Source organism: Prunus mume, linkage group LG4 (genome assembly GCF_029339155.1).
Source record: "Prunus mume cultivar Tortuosa linkage group LG4, ASM2933915v1, whole genome shotgun sequence".
NCBI classification, from domain to species: Eukaryota; Viridiplantae; Streptophyta; class Magnoliopsida; order Rosales; family Rosaceae; genus Prunus; species Prunus mume.
In genome coordinates, this window is record NC_142701.1 from 10,942,918 (window position 1) to 10,957,113 (window position 14,196).

The following is a 14,196-nucleotide window of genomic DNA, read 5'->3' on the forward strand; positions in this document are numbered from 1 at the left end:
GAGTAACATATGGAACTAATCATATATCAAATCCAAAATTTTCATTCTCCCATCCGAGTAAAAATCACATTATCGCCGGAGAATGTAAAAGTGACTTCACATCTCCATTGGAGATGCTCTAAAGCACAAGTCTTGCACCAAAGACGACCCTGATGCAAATTATCCTATGCCAACAACATATGCCATCAACCTTGAAGCAAAAGATGTCCAGCCTGAACACATACATGCGATACTCGGAAACAAAATCAAGCAACCTTGTAAATTAATGAAATTTTAGAGATTGATTTAAAACATGAGGAAAGAGTAGCAACAATGGCCGACGTGAAGACGACTTGAAAGGGAATTAGTCTCATTTCCCTACATAAAGAGCAGGGAAATGAAACCAAGGGTACATTTCTCTTGAAAACCATTATAAAAAAAATCCGGAATTCTAGAGACCAAATGTAACAATAATTAATTAAAACTGACAGACCACAAGCACAGAAAAGGCTTTACAGACTCCTAAAAAAGTATATCATTAAACACACCGCGGGCCTCTTCACCCCCTCTGAGAGTCCAAATTGTGTGCAAGGCTCAAATGAAAATGTTTTTACGCTTAGGAATCAAATCCTGCCACAAAAACCATAGATAGGCAAATTACTCTACACAATTACGCAGAACTTTGGGGTGCTTCTGGCTTGTCGGTTTCCATTGGTTCTTCAGAAGCTTGTGGAACCTCATTGCTGCCGTCGGCGGGGTTCTCATTGCTGCCAGCATTGGCATTTGCATCCCCGCCCTGAGGCTGGTGCTCATTTCCCTGAGGAGGTGGGGTTGGAGTTTCAGGAGCTGCTGGCTTGGCTGGTGCTGGTTTTGGTTTCGTCATTATGGGTCTACAGAACCTGTCCGTGCAAATAGATTGGGAAAAGATAACTACCAAGTCAGATATCACTGGGCCAAAAGACAATTGACTAGAGACAAACAACCAAATTCTAAGAAAAGACTTTGGCACTTCTACAGAAAGGTTCCAAAATATTATGCAAGCCAACCAGTTTAAGAACACTAGCAAAAGAAAAAAAATTCATGAATGCAGAAACAATACCTGTCAAGTGCTTCAGCCTTCCGTCTCACATCAGCTGACAAGAGTACTGGGTTGGCATATTTTGGGAGCGAATCCTGTTGCTGTTTTTTCTCTCTTAACCAGGCCTCAGCTTCAACACACTCATTTAAGATCTATGTCACACAAAAAACATGAGTTAGAATGGAAGAAATTGGTGGATGGGAAGAGATTGGGGGATGGGAAAGAGCTCAACGAGTCCATTACCTTCTGTTTATCAGAAATATCAATGTGTTCAAATTTTACATCAGTCGACATTGCAGCGTCTCTGTAAGTACTAATACAGAAACCAAGTTGATCGATCACAGTACCCCTCTCTGTGTGCTCCTTGTATCGCTCTTCAATGGGGTCACCTTGCTGCAATTTGATAAATCACCATCAATTTCAAACAATCAAACCAGTCGAATATAATACTTTAAGATTGTTGCCCTCTTTTTAACAAATTAAACAAAACCAAACAGAGAAGGGCACAAAAAATCATTAGGAAAAAAAAAATCCTAACCTTCTTTAGCTCCTCAAGCTTGGCAATGTAAACTCCTTTGGTTTCATCTTCACCATCTTCATAGAGCCAGTCCTCCACCTCCTGAAGTCTAGCAATAAACGCTTCCCTCTCTGGTTCGGTGACAAATTCCTGATATTTGTCATTGAGCTGGAGACGCAAAAGAAAATTTTGAGTCGGTGTATGAACAAGAAAAGAAAAGAAAAACCACAAAACATGCCATGAACATAGAAGAAGCAGACTACCTTGTTTCTCGTGTCATAGACATATGCCTCGACAGCATTTTTCTTGTCTTTTGTTTCTTCCATAACACGGTCTTGTAAGGCCATCTCAAACTCCTTCTCTATTGCCTTTTGCACATCTGATGGAGGCATCCCTCCATAAACTAACTCGACAACAGGAATGTTTGTTTTCTTTACCTTTCTCTTAGGAGCATCAGCCTGCATGGCATAAAAACATCAACAATGCAGCCAACCACTGAAATAAAACTAAATAAACCACTAATAACATTAAAAAGAACAGGAAGACTGTTTGTAATTCCAGGTAGGATTTGACACGCACAATCTATGACTTATCTATAGGTCATATAAAATGCAGATTGCATGTGGAAAGAACGATCACAAAAATGTTAAATAGTACAACTCCTCTGAATATTTCAAAGAACATGGAAACTTAAATGTATTTCAACATGATGGAAACTCTAAATATTTCACAAAACATTAAATCCTTCATCCTTCTTAGTCCACACAATAGTTGAGTCAAATCAAATAACCAAACCCTGCAATGTCAATATATACAGGGCTATTTGCCTACCTACCCCGAAGCTGAGGTCAAGGAGAAATAACAAATAACTCATGATTAACCAACATATGACGAAAGGAGAATATTACTGACCTTCGTATCTGTTTCCATCTGCACAGGCTTGTCTCCTGACTCAGGAACACCATTTTCGGCACCCGAGGCATCAGCAGTGCCCTTAGCATCTTGCATGTTCACATCAGTCTCATTGGTACTTGGGGGAGCCGCATCACTAGGGGCCTCATCAGTCTCCATCTTAGCGCCCTCCTTAGGTTGCTCTTTTGTAACAGGAACCTCAATTTCTTCTTCTTCCAAGAGCTAAAGCACATGTCAAGAAAAAACAAATGGACTTAAAATCAACTAGTGACGGCTAGAAGCACAAGATGTTTTTAACAAACTTACAGTTGCTGAGTCTACAGACACAATCCCATGCAGATTCAGGCGAGCTTTGACCTTCAGTTTTGCCCGCTCACCTTTAGTAGACTGGAAAGGACCAATCTGCACATATAAAGTGTAAATGTCAATATAAAAATCTGGCAGATAACCTACTAGCCTTGAGACAAATTGGAGCATGCAAATTTTAAGATCCACTCACTGTGTATGTGCTGATTTTTGCAGGTGCTTGCAAATCAGAAACATCGGCATACTGTACATCAACTGAAAACGTGCCTGATCTGTAAAATGTAAGAGCCTTGATACTTGGAATAGGATTTCCCTTGGGGAAAACAATAGTACTTTGGTTATTATCGGCTGCTCCATTCTGGGTGTCTGGACCAGAACCTTTCCAGGACAAAGCAATTGAAAATGGGAAGCTCTCGTTCACCTTCAATTAAAAATAAATCAGCAAGGCAAACAAAGGTAACACGTTAATTAAAAATAGAGATTAGTTCAACTAATGGAAACAAACACAAAGATTTTTACAAAGCATGAGTTTAACTCACCTGAAACTCTCTGACTTTGAATGTTGGACTAAGAATTGCGCATTGTAGAGCACAACCCCTGGCAACACACTCACTTGCATTCATAGTTCGCCTAGGCTCCTTTTTGAAGAAATCTGTCAATATCTTGATTATAGCAGGAACACGAGAGCCTGAACCAACAACCTCAACTGTATGAATATTCTCTATTGAAAGCTGTGCATCAAGAAGAGCCTTCTCCAAAGGCCCCTTCACACGTTCCAAAATAGGAACACTAATTTGTTCAAACTCATCACGCTTAATAAATCCCCTCACATCTTTCTCTTCCATTAAACACTCTATATTCAAAGGTGCCTCAGGATTTGCACTAAGCATCTTCTTCAGCTTCTCACAAGCAACCCGAAGACGAAGGCAGGCCCTTGCATTCTGAAAGACATCGATCTTATACTCTTCCTTGAATTTTGCCGCAAAGTGGTGGAACAGTACTTCATCGAAATCCCTGCCGCCCAAAGACTGGTCAAAGGAATGAGCCAGTATTTTCAACTGCCCCTTCTTAAAACCAGCAATGCAGACTTGCATGCTAGCATGTCCAATATCAACGAAGGCAACATTCAATTGGTCATGTTCTGGTAAATCCGTCTTGTAAATACCATAAGCCAAAGCAGTCGCTGTAGTTTCATGGAACAAGCGAAGAGGGTGCAAGCCAGCAATTGTTGCTGCATCCATAACAGCTCTTCTTTGGAGATCAGTGAAATAAACTGGAATCCCAATACAGCAATCAACAACAGCTGCATTAAGATTCTTCTCAGCTATGATTTTCAGATCAGAGAATAGCATTCCAAGAACTTGGGTAGGGGTAAATGTCCTCGATTCTCCCAAATATCGGGCATGAATCAACGGGTATCCATCAGGGCCTTCAGTAACAGCAAAAGGCAATGACTTGATATCCCTCTGCACAACAGGATCGGAGAATTGCCGACCAATTAAACGTTTAATCTGGGAAATTGTGTTCTTAGGGTTCATCAAGGATGAAGCAGCTCCTGCTGTCCCAATGAACCGCTGCTTGTCACCAAAACAAACAAGGGCTGGAGTTTCACGTTTGGATTCATCATTAAGCACAACGTCAATACCCCTCTGCCTGGCCACGGCCACAATGCAGCTCTCATTGCCAAAATCAAATCCAACCACGCTCATCCTTGCAAAATCTTAAAGCTGGAGAAAAATTAAGAAACCACATTCAGTAAACTGCTGAAATTTCAAACAAGTTAGATGCAGCCAGCTTCCACATCAGTAAACAGCTCAGCCAAAGCAGACTGATTGAAATCTACCATTCAATCATAAAAACAAAGAAATTTTAACGAGTTCCATGGATGACTTGCATCACCATCGTCACAGTGATTACAATATCAGAAACCAACAACATGGCGGGTAAAGGAAACAAAAATAAGATCAGATATTATATCTCTCCACAAATTTTGGACTAAAAAGTATGTCCCACTCAAACTACATAGCATACATAATAGTAATCTTCATTGGAAATTAAAGTTAATCAAACGCAATAGCAAATTCAAACCCACATTAATAACACAAGGAACCTATAAATCTTTCATCTAATTAAATACACAACCGTAAGTATATAACACAACCAAATTCAAACCCAACAATTATCGAATTTACAGTATCATTCAAATCAACATCTAGTTATACTGACCAAAATCCAGCTAAAGAGAACACAAAAAACAACAGAGTAAGAAAAAAAAAATTGAATCGAAGCAGAAAGGCAAGCACTTCAACACTACAGCATCGACCAAGGAAAAACCCGGTAGAATGTTCAAATCGAGAAACAGAATCTAACAGATCTAAAAGCATTTTCAGAAAGAAAGATCTGATCTGATGCAAAAGCTAGGGTTTTGGAGACCGTACCTCGAAAGCAATCCACAGAGAGTCTGAGGTCGCGATGAGCAAGGGAGAGAGAAAGCGAGAGGGCTTTTGGGGTTTCTGGAAGTCTCTACGGAACGAGTTTATGAACAAACAGAGGAGGTTGCAAGCAGACGAGGGTACTTAATAAAGAGACCTAAGGGCTCTGTAGAATTTTCGCCTTTTATAATTTTCGATTATTTTTTTTAATAGGAAAATATTTTGGTGTGGGAATTAGTGTTGGGTTTTATAAGGGAGAGTATGAGGTCAAGCGGTCCTAGACACCTCTAGAGAGATACTTGGTTCTTCTAGAAAGATCCTGCCTCTTCCGAAAGAGGGTGAAGAAGAATTTCAAGTGGTTTGATTTTTTATTTTTTTGGAGCGGTTTGAAGTATTTGGTTTGGTTTCGGCTTTTGGGTTATGGGCCTATTACTAGGGTTTGTTGTGCATTGGAGGGTTATGAACATGGGCTTTCTTATGATCAAAAATGAGAGTGGCAACCTTATATTCCGGAAATTCTATAATGAAGGGTATGTTGTGCGGGGTTATTTTATAGTCATCAGATCGATCCCATGGTTGAACTCGTTATGCTACAATCGGGTTGTAATTACCCGTTTTGAAAACAAGAAGAAAGATTTAACTATAGACAGATACGAAGAAGCAAAGACATTTTACTGAATACAGTTGATCACGAATAGTTGGGCAAGTAGTGTTGACGAGGAATTAGCTTTTAAGAAAGTGTAGTAAATCTAGTTACATACTTGGCTGCAAGTTAATTTTTTTCCATGTCCTATATATTTTTTTTAATGTTAAAGTATCTCATGCAACTTAGTTTTCAGAGTTGTACTATTGCAGTTAGTCATAAGAGTTGTTATTCATGCCTCCGTATTTGATTGCTATTGCAGTGAATTGTTTTGGTGTCCCCGCTGGTGGATGTTACCTTTTGCTGTGGTGAACTTATGAGAATTTTTGTTTGCTACTGCAGGAAAAATTGGCATATTTTCGAATAAACGAGCTCAAGGATGTTCTCACCGAATTAGGCCTTTCAAAGCAAGGGAAGAAGCAGGTGAGGCGCCAGAAATACTGCTTTTGTGCTGCGATGTTACTTATTGGTCATGCTGCAAGTCTTCTTCTTTTGATTGGTTTTTTTTTGTCCCAACAAGTTCTTCCTTCTCCTTGCAAAGTTCTAGGTGCTGTTTCATAATATGGAGTTCTCTGTCAAGTCCCTGAATTTGGGCATTGAGACTTCTGATAATGCCAAGACAACCACGCACAGGATCATTTTTCCTTGCATTCCCTTCCGTGAGAATGCTTTCAGCATCTGCCTGTCTTTGATCAGGTGCAGCCACCCATGGCCATGATGTTTTGGATGTTGCTCACACCAAAGATCTTATGAGCATTTTGGAATTCACTGTACCTGCTGGCTGGAAAGTATAGGCCCATTTCACAGGTCGCATCACATTTTCTCCTCTGCTTCTTCATCAGGTAATACTATAATTATGTGTATAGATGTATGCAGCAGTGTATGTTTGTGTTACCGCCACTCTCTCTCTCTCTCGGGCTTGTGGGTTTTGGAGAGGCAAGAAGTTACTATTGAAGAGGTAGAGTATAGCCGCGCGGCTATACTATTTATTTAAAATTGGAAAAACAGCGTTTTCTTTAAAAAAAAATTGAAAAGAACCGTATAGCCGGTCGGCTATACTATTTTTTAAACAAATTGAGAAAACCGAATAGCGCCGCCTGGCTGTACTATTTCGTTAAAAATAGTATCGCCGGTCGGCTATACTATTTATGGAAAAAATAAATAAATAAAAGAGCCGAGTTAAGATTATACTAATTTTAATTTTTTTTTAGAAACAACAGAGTATAGCTGCGCGGCTATACTATGTCTTTGAAAAAAATTAGGAAGACGAGTACGAACGACCGGCTATACTATTTCTTTTTTAAAAAAAATTATCAAAACTGGCGGCTATACCATGTAAGATCCGAGTAAAGCCGGTCGGCTAAACTATTTTCCAAAAAAACCGAGTATAGCCGCCCGGCTATAGGATTTCTTTTATAAAATTTCTTTGAATTGCAAACAAGCATGTGAGAGATAAGCATGAGAAGACTGGGCGTCATGTCTATGCATATGTGAGTATTATTCTTAGATCATTCAATACCCTCATCATAAGCATCTTTCCAGGCAATGCCACATTATAAGTGTTGGAAAATTTAATATTAATTAATATTGATTTTCCTATTTGAATAGAAATTAATAAAATTCATTGGGTTAAAGACATGACCCTTGGGTTAAAGACATCTTCACATGGGGGGTGACAACTCTTCTAACCAAGGGATGCATTGTTTGGGGTGACAACTATTCAAACCAAGGGATGCATTGTTTGCCTTTTCAGATAAGGATACCTTTTTGGAAAGGGTATTTCATCATCTATAAATAGATCAATCTTCCTGCAGTTTTAAAAATTCAGTTTAATTCTCTACGTACAGACTTTCACATATAGAAAACATTCGAGTTTTCATAAAGAGAGGTTCCTGCATAATTTGGTTCAAAGTTCCTTGTGAATTGCAGTGCTTCTTTCACAAGGAGGAGAGTCGATGTATCTTGGGAGGCGAACGCTAGTGAACCATAAGCACCAGTGTGGGGCGTAATTCGTCTTAAGGTCAGAGTGTCCAACACTTGCCTCGACTCAATTAAGGTTCTTCTAATTCAATTCTCCTTTTGTAAAAATTTGTTTTATGTGCAATATTTATTTTATAGCAATTTAGCACTCTTATTTCCAACAATCTTAAGACGAATTATATGTGTTAATTGCTATATATATATTAATCTGTGTTTAATTGCCATATACATTAATTTGTGTTTGTGCATTTAAATGTTAACGTTGCAAAGGTTTGATTTTGGTACAAACATAAAAACATCTTTTAATGAGTTGTTTATTCTATTGAATTGGTTTCCTGTTAGTTTCTTTTGTTTTATACAATTCAAAGTTAAACAAATCTAAATAATCGGGACCATTCAATAAAGTCTGCCACAAACACTGATTGCCTTCTGTATTGTTAAGAAAAAGGTGCAAAACAGTTTACATATGTAGTCTGCACTGTGTAGGGAATTTATGTATATTGGCATCACTGATTTTGAATCTAATGCATATAACAGTTTTAGTGCATCATTGACTTGAGATTAAATTAGTTGCTTATATCGAATGCCTAGTTTAATTTCAACTCCATCTTTTGAATGAATACGCTGTCACTGTTTACTGCACTCTAATTTTAAGTTGTTTCATATTGTGACTCTTGGATATGTCATAATCAATTAAGAGTTGTCATGACTAGTGTATATACTTGTGACAGTTCCATGCATTGGAACAGACTAAAAGTTGCTATGATATTCGCCATGACGAATTGCAGACCAAACTAAGTGGTTTCGAGTTCCACTATCATTATGCAGATTTGGATGCCTTCAAGGTACTGTTAAGAAACCATTTGATATTTTTTGTCATAAACGGGTCTTAAGGCTATGAAGATGTCCATTGGTTACACAAAACCAGATTTTGGGTTGAGTCGATGTTTGTTAGAAAATTTGATACTTAGATATTAAGTTTTCTAAATTAAAGGAAAGTGGACATCAAAATCTGGAAGTTTTGCTGGTGTTAGACAAAACAAATTTTTGTGAAGGCAACCCATTTTTTGACAAAACATATATTCTATGATTTTGTATAGAATATTAGGTTCATGCAATGTGCTGGGGCTGTTGGAGATATACTACCTATAGAATGAGATGCATGTGTACAAAGGGTACCAAAGCCTTACCCTATGTATAAATTGATGTGCACTTTATAAAGAAAAATTAGTTTTATAATGATTTGCTTTAATCAATTAATGAGGGTATGGTAACTAGAACATGTTAATTATGTTATAAACATGGTTCTATTACTAATGCAACATTGAATTGATTTAAAGGAAGTTATAAACTAATACTATAGAATATTATCTCATTCTTTAGAATAAAGTAAAAGTTTTCTCCTTCTTAGGCATATGAAAAAATGATTAACAGATTGCTTAATACCTTCCACAATTATGTGAAAATTGTGGGGGTGACAGGCATGAAATTTGGAATTCTATTTCCTGACAATGAAAATAGAAGTTTTCTAGATTAGTACATAAGCACCACGCTTTGGTGGAGAGAGGCTTTGATGTTCATAAGAGTTTAAATTTCTCTTATACAAGGTCTGAGAAGGTTAGAGACCTTCCTATAAGTACCACAAGTGTGGGGTGTCTAACCGAGTATTAGAAGGTTACTCAGTTGACACAATTATTAAGTCTTAACAAAATAAATTAAAACTACTCTTGAATGTAATTTATTTCCATATATGAAATTATTATGGCAATATATTACAGAAATAGTCAACCTAGTGGATCCAATATTTAAAGGTCAGACTAAAGAGTTAGTTGATCATCGAGGGGAATGGGAGTATAAGCCTAAATATTTAAAGTCTCCATAGTGGATACCCAACCTAGCTGACTGGAGATCCCAAGATCTAGGTTCAAAAGGGACAACCAAATTATGGATGACTAAGTAGCACTGCCGAGATTACATCTTTTACCCATGTCCTATGATGAAACAGTGAAACAGTGCTGCCTGTAGCGTGTTTTAGGGTAATCTTTGATTTTAATGATTCCTATAGCTTGGAAATCCAAGTGGGGTAGTGCAGGATACTCTTAATAGGAAGTCACCTATGTGAGTGTGAAATGAGGCCGTTTCTATGAGAATTTTTTAAGGCTTGAATTCTCTAAAGCTCTCATGAATACCAGGAATCGCTCAGGGCCAAAACGAGCACAACCGATCAAACCAGATATGTTTAGAAGGGTGTTGTGTGAGTGCTATTGTATGGGTTTACACAAACGGCTGAACAGTTCAAGACATCACGTTCACTGATTAGCCAAGTAAATCCGATAGTATTTCACTATGGAAGGTTCAAGGCCAAAAGCTACCTATCCAGATGCAGTATTCTTCTAATAGGAACTCTCTCTAGTGTCTTCATTTTTTGTTTGCATGTTGTTGAGTCAATTTCCATTCATGTGGGGGATTGTTGGAAAATTTAATATTAACTAATATTGATTTTCCTATTTGAATAGAAATTAATAAAATCCATTGGGTTAAAGACATGACCCTTGGGTTAAAGACATCTTCACATGGGGGGTGACAACTCTTCTAACCAAGGGATGCATTGTTTGGGGTGACAACTATTCAAACCAAGGGATGCATTGTTTGCCTTTTCAGATAAGGATACCTTTTTGGAAAGGGTATTTCATCATCTATAAATAGATCAATCTTCCCGCAGTTTTAAAAATTCAGTTTAATTCTCTACATACAGACTTTCACATATAGAAAACATTAGAGTTTTCATAAAGAGAGGTTCCTGCATAATTTGGTTCAAAGTTCCTTGTGAATTGCAGTGCTTCTTTCACAAGGAGGAGGAGTCGTTGTATCCTGGGAGGCGAACGCTAGTGAACCATAAGCACCAGTGTGGGGCGTAATTCGTCTTAAGGTCAGAGTGTCCAACACTTGCCTCGACTCAATTAAGGTTCTTCTAATTCAATTCTCCTTTTGTAAAAATCTGTTTTATGTGCAATATTTATTTTATAGCAATTTAGCACTCTTATTTCCAACAATAAGTTCGTATGTGGGACATTATTGCTTTGAATTGCATGGGGAATTCTGAAGAGGCTGATGAGAAATTACGGTCAAGGCCAAGGGGTGGCCGTAAGAGGAAGTACCCCACTATAGAAATGCTCGTACCAATTGGGCCAGGAGTCTGAGTACCTCTCCTGGTTGCCCTCACAAGAAGTTGAAGACGAGAATTGAGCCATGCCCTTGAAGTAAGTGATTGGACATATCCACTAAGTACGCTAACCTACTTAGAAGTTTGGGTGTCATGAATCTCAACACTAGATATGGAAATTGGGTGATGCTGTGAATCTGAACACTAAAATATGCATAGCATTTCTGTATTCTTTTGGAGATAAGCATTCTTCTGTTTAGTTGAATGGTATTTATTAATACAATGGTCATTTTGCATTGGCTCAAAGTTGTGGAATGAGTGCTCTCTCTTCTTTTTGCTCTCAGTTTTGCCCACCACAAGTTTATGTAGAACAACTTTGTTCTGCTTGTTCAAACCTTGTGAATATATAGTTTTGGATTATTTTGATTAAGAATGACTTTGAAAACAAATCCTTTTCAATAGAACTTTCAATTACTGCAAGTTGAATAGCAGACTTATTTTAGAATGATGTCATACCAGTTTAGCAATAAATTGAATAGCAGACTTATTTTAGGTATTGCTCCTTCGATAGTATGTTCTTTCCCTCTATTATTATTATTGATGATGTTGGTGATGGCGGTAGGAGTGAAGAAGTTGTGTTTGTAACAGATTAAGATGAAGGAGTACAGGCCACAGACTATTGCTCTGCTTGCATCTGAACATGCAGATATTGTAGTTTAGAAAGAAGTTACATGTATGGCTCATGTTAGTATACATATGCAAGAAAGAAATAAGGTCCACCGAGCAATATAAATAGTAATTGGAACAATATTTAAAGTATAGAAATTTTAAAAGTATAGCCACGCTATAAAAGTATAAAATTAGTTTGTTTACTTTGAACTTCTTTAATTTAATATATGTAATTAAGTAATATCTTAGTCTTTTTTAATTACATTAATTTGTAATTATTTTTTGTGTGTGAATATTTAAATAATTTACTAATTTCATAAATTACTTAATAAATAGTAATTAATTATTTTATACGAAATTATTTGGGTGAATCTATGTCTCGAACCAAAAACCCTAGCTTCTGAACTTGTTCCAAAATATTAACCAGTGGTAGTGTAGCCGCCTTCTGTACTCTATAAATAGAATCCCTTTAGATAACATAATCTGGGTTTCTCTCTTTAATTACCTTAATTAGTTGTTACAGAGAGCTTCCATTATTTGAGGGACACCCCTTATAAGCCCCACTCTGGATTGTATTTCACTAATCCAAACCGTCTATTTTGTAGATACTCATTCAAAGATTATCTCTACAAAAAATCACTTGAATCCGATATCATTTGACCACTCAATTAAGTTATTGAAATTTTAGTACTTTCTTGAAGCACCGTGTTCATTGATTTTGTAAGACACAATTGGATGTCGAAACGGTTTCCGATTTATCTAATTTTTTGTAAGGATGATCTATGAATGAAGACCTAAAAAATAGATGGTTTGGATCATTATGAAAAAAATTATAGGGTATCCTAATAGGCGTCCCTCAAATAAAATTATTTGAGGGATCCCTCAATAGAAGGGGACTGTTAGTTGTTATGTTTTAATTATTATTTACATAGTGAATAATTAGTATTTAATTATTTTATTAAAAAAATTAAAAAAAAATTAATCACTATTTATCAAGTAATATAATTTATATAGTTAATTAAAATATTTAATACTAATTATTCACTAAAGAAATAATAATTAAATAAGGCTAAGATAATATTTAATTACTAAAAACAAAACTTAAAAAAAAAATTATTGACTTAAAGGTTTAAATTTTTTTTTTTAAGACCTCTAACGAGTACAAATCTTTCCCAGCGACCTTTTATAGGATTAGACCTCTCCCGAAATTTCGTACATGTAATGTTGAACAGGTTTTCTTTCTTTTTTTAATATTTTAAGAGTATAGCCGGACGGCTTAAATACAAATTGTAACATTATAGCCTTCTGGCTATAATCTATAAATAGAAATTATAACATCATAGCCGCTCGGCTATACTCTATAGATAGAGATTTTAAAAAGTTAGCCGAGCGGCTATACTCTATAAATGTGAAAAGCACAGCTCTCCAACTCTCCATTAGTGAACCCACACATCTCTCTCTAACTTTACAACTACAATTGATTTATATATTGTTGAACCATTGATTTATGACTTTGATATCAATCTTCGTCTGAGTTTGTGGTCTCGTGTTTTGCAAGTGCATAGTGATTTCTCTTCCATCAAGTTTGGTTGTATTTGGCACCCTTGTGTGCTTCATATCTTGTTGATAGCTTTTTTGGGGTTCTACTCACTCGGTGAATTTTACTTTTAGTCCAGACTTAAGCTTGAATTTATGTTCCTCCATTGATTTTATTTTGGCTGATGTCATGTCAGAGTATGCAATAGTTTACTAGGTTCTGTTCTGTGTTGGTTCTCTGAAAGTCAGTCTTAGCTTTTGATCTGCGGGGTGAGTTGGAATCTGGTTACATGCTTATGTGGTTTGAAATCTTACTCTTTTGTGAAAGTCATGAAGAGATTTGGTAGTGCATGGTTTTATTGCTTCTAGTAGTTGATACAATTTTAAACGAGGCTCTGTTGTCATTTGCAGGTTCTTGGCAGTATTTAATCTATTAAGATGATTCAAAACGGATTGTCGCTAAAGTTAAGAAGTACTTCCTATTTGCATAATATTTTTGTTAAAGCTCAAGCAGAAGAACCATTTTATGTAATATTTATAGACATAACTGGATTAAGTTAGGTATTAGTATTAAAAAAATTTGTAAATTGATCATTGGAGAAACGGATATCTTTTTCGAACAACAGAAAGCCCAAGGGAGTGAAATTTTTGTGAGTGTTCATTATATCTTAACATTACCTCAATAATCCTTGTGATGGCAACGGAGTTGGCACCATTTTGTGTATAATTATACACAACATCCGAAAGAGTTAACTTGCATTTAATCATGCAAATGCAAAGGCATATTGGGCTCAACATGCATTTTCTAGCACATTGTAAACCACAAGGAATAAGATGACCATTTGGAACCACATGATTTGTATTGGAAGGATCAGAGACATCATCAACTTGACCAAGAGTGTTGCCATTTGGAACCGCATTGGTATAAGAGGGATTAATATCAGCTTGAGCTATTGCAAGCACAAGCATGCTCATCAATAC

General features: G+C 36.7%; 1 protein-coding gene across 1 annotated transcript; it reads right to left on the bottom strand.

Moving 5' to 3' along the window:
- Positions 1-262: 262 nt before the first annotated feature.
- Positions 263-5,533, bottom strand: LOC103327915 (heat shock 70 kDa protein 15-like). The gene is made up of 10 exons (XM_008230288.3): positions 5,231-5,533; positions 3,332-4,519; positions 2,986-3,213; positions 2,793-2,888; positions 2,487-2,708; positions 1,838-2,032; positions 1,596-1,742; positions 1,301-1,450; positions 1,079-1,209; positions 263-878 (listed from the first exon to the last, which is right to left on the bottom strand). Exons 2-10 carry the CDS (start codon positions 4,499-4,501, stop codon positions 650-652), a joined length of 2,568 nt encoding a protein of 855 aa, XP_008228510.1. The 5' UTR covers positions 4,502-4,519; positions 5,231-5,533; the 3' UTR covers positions 263-649.
- Positions 5,534-14,196: the final 8,663 nt, after the last annotated feature.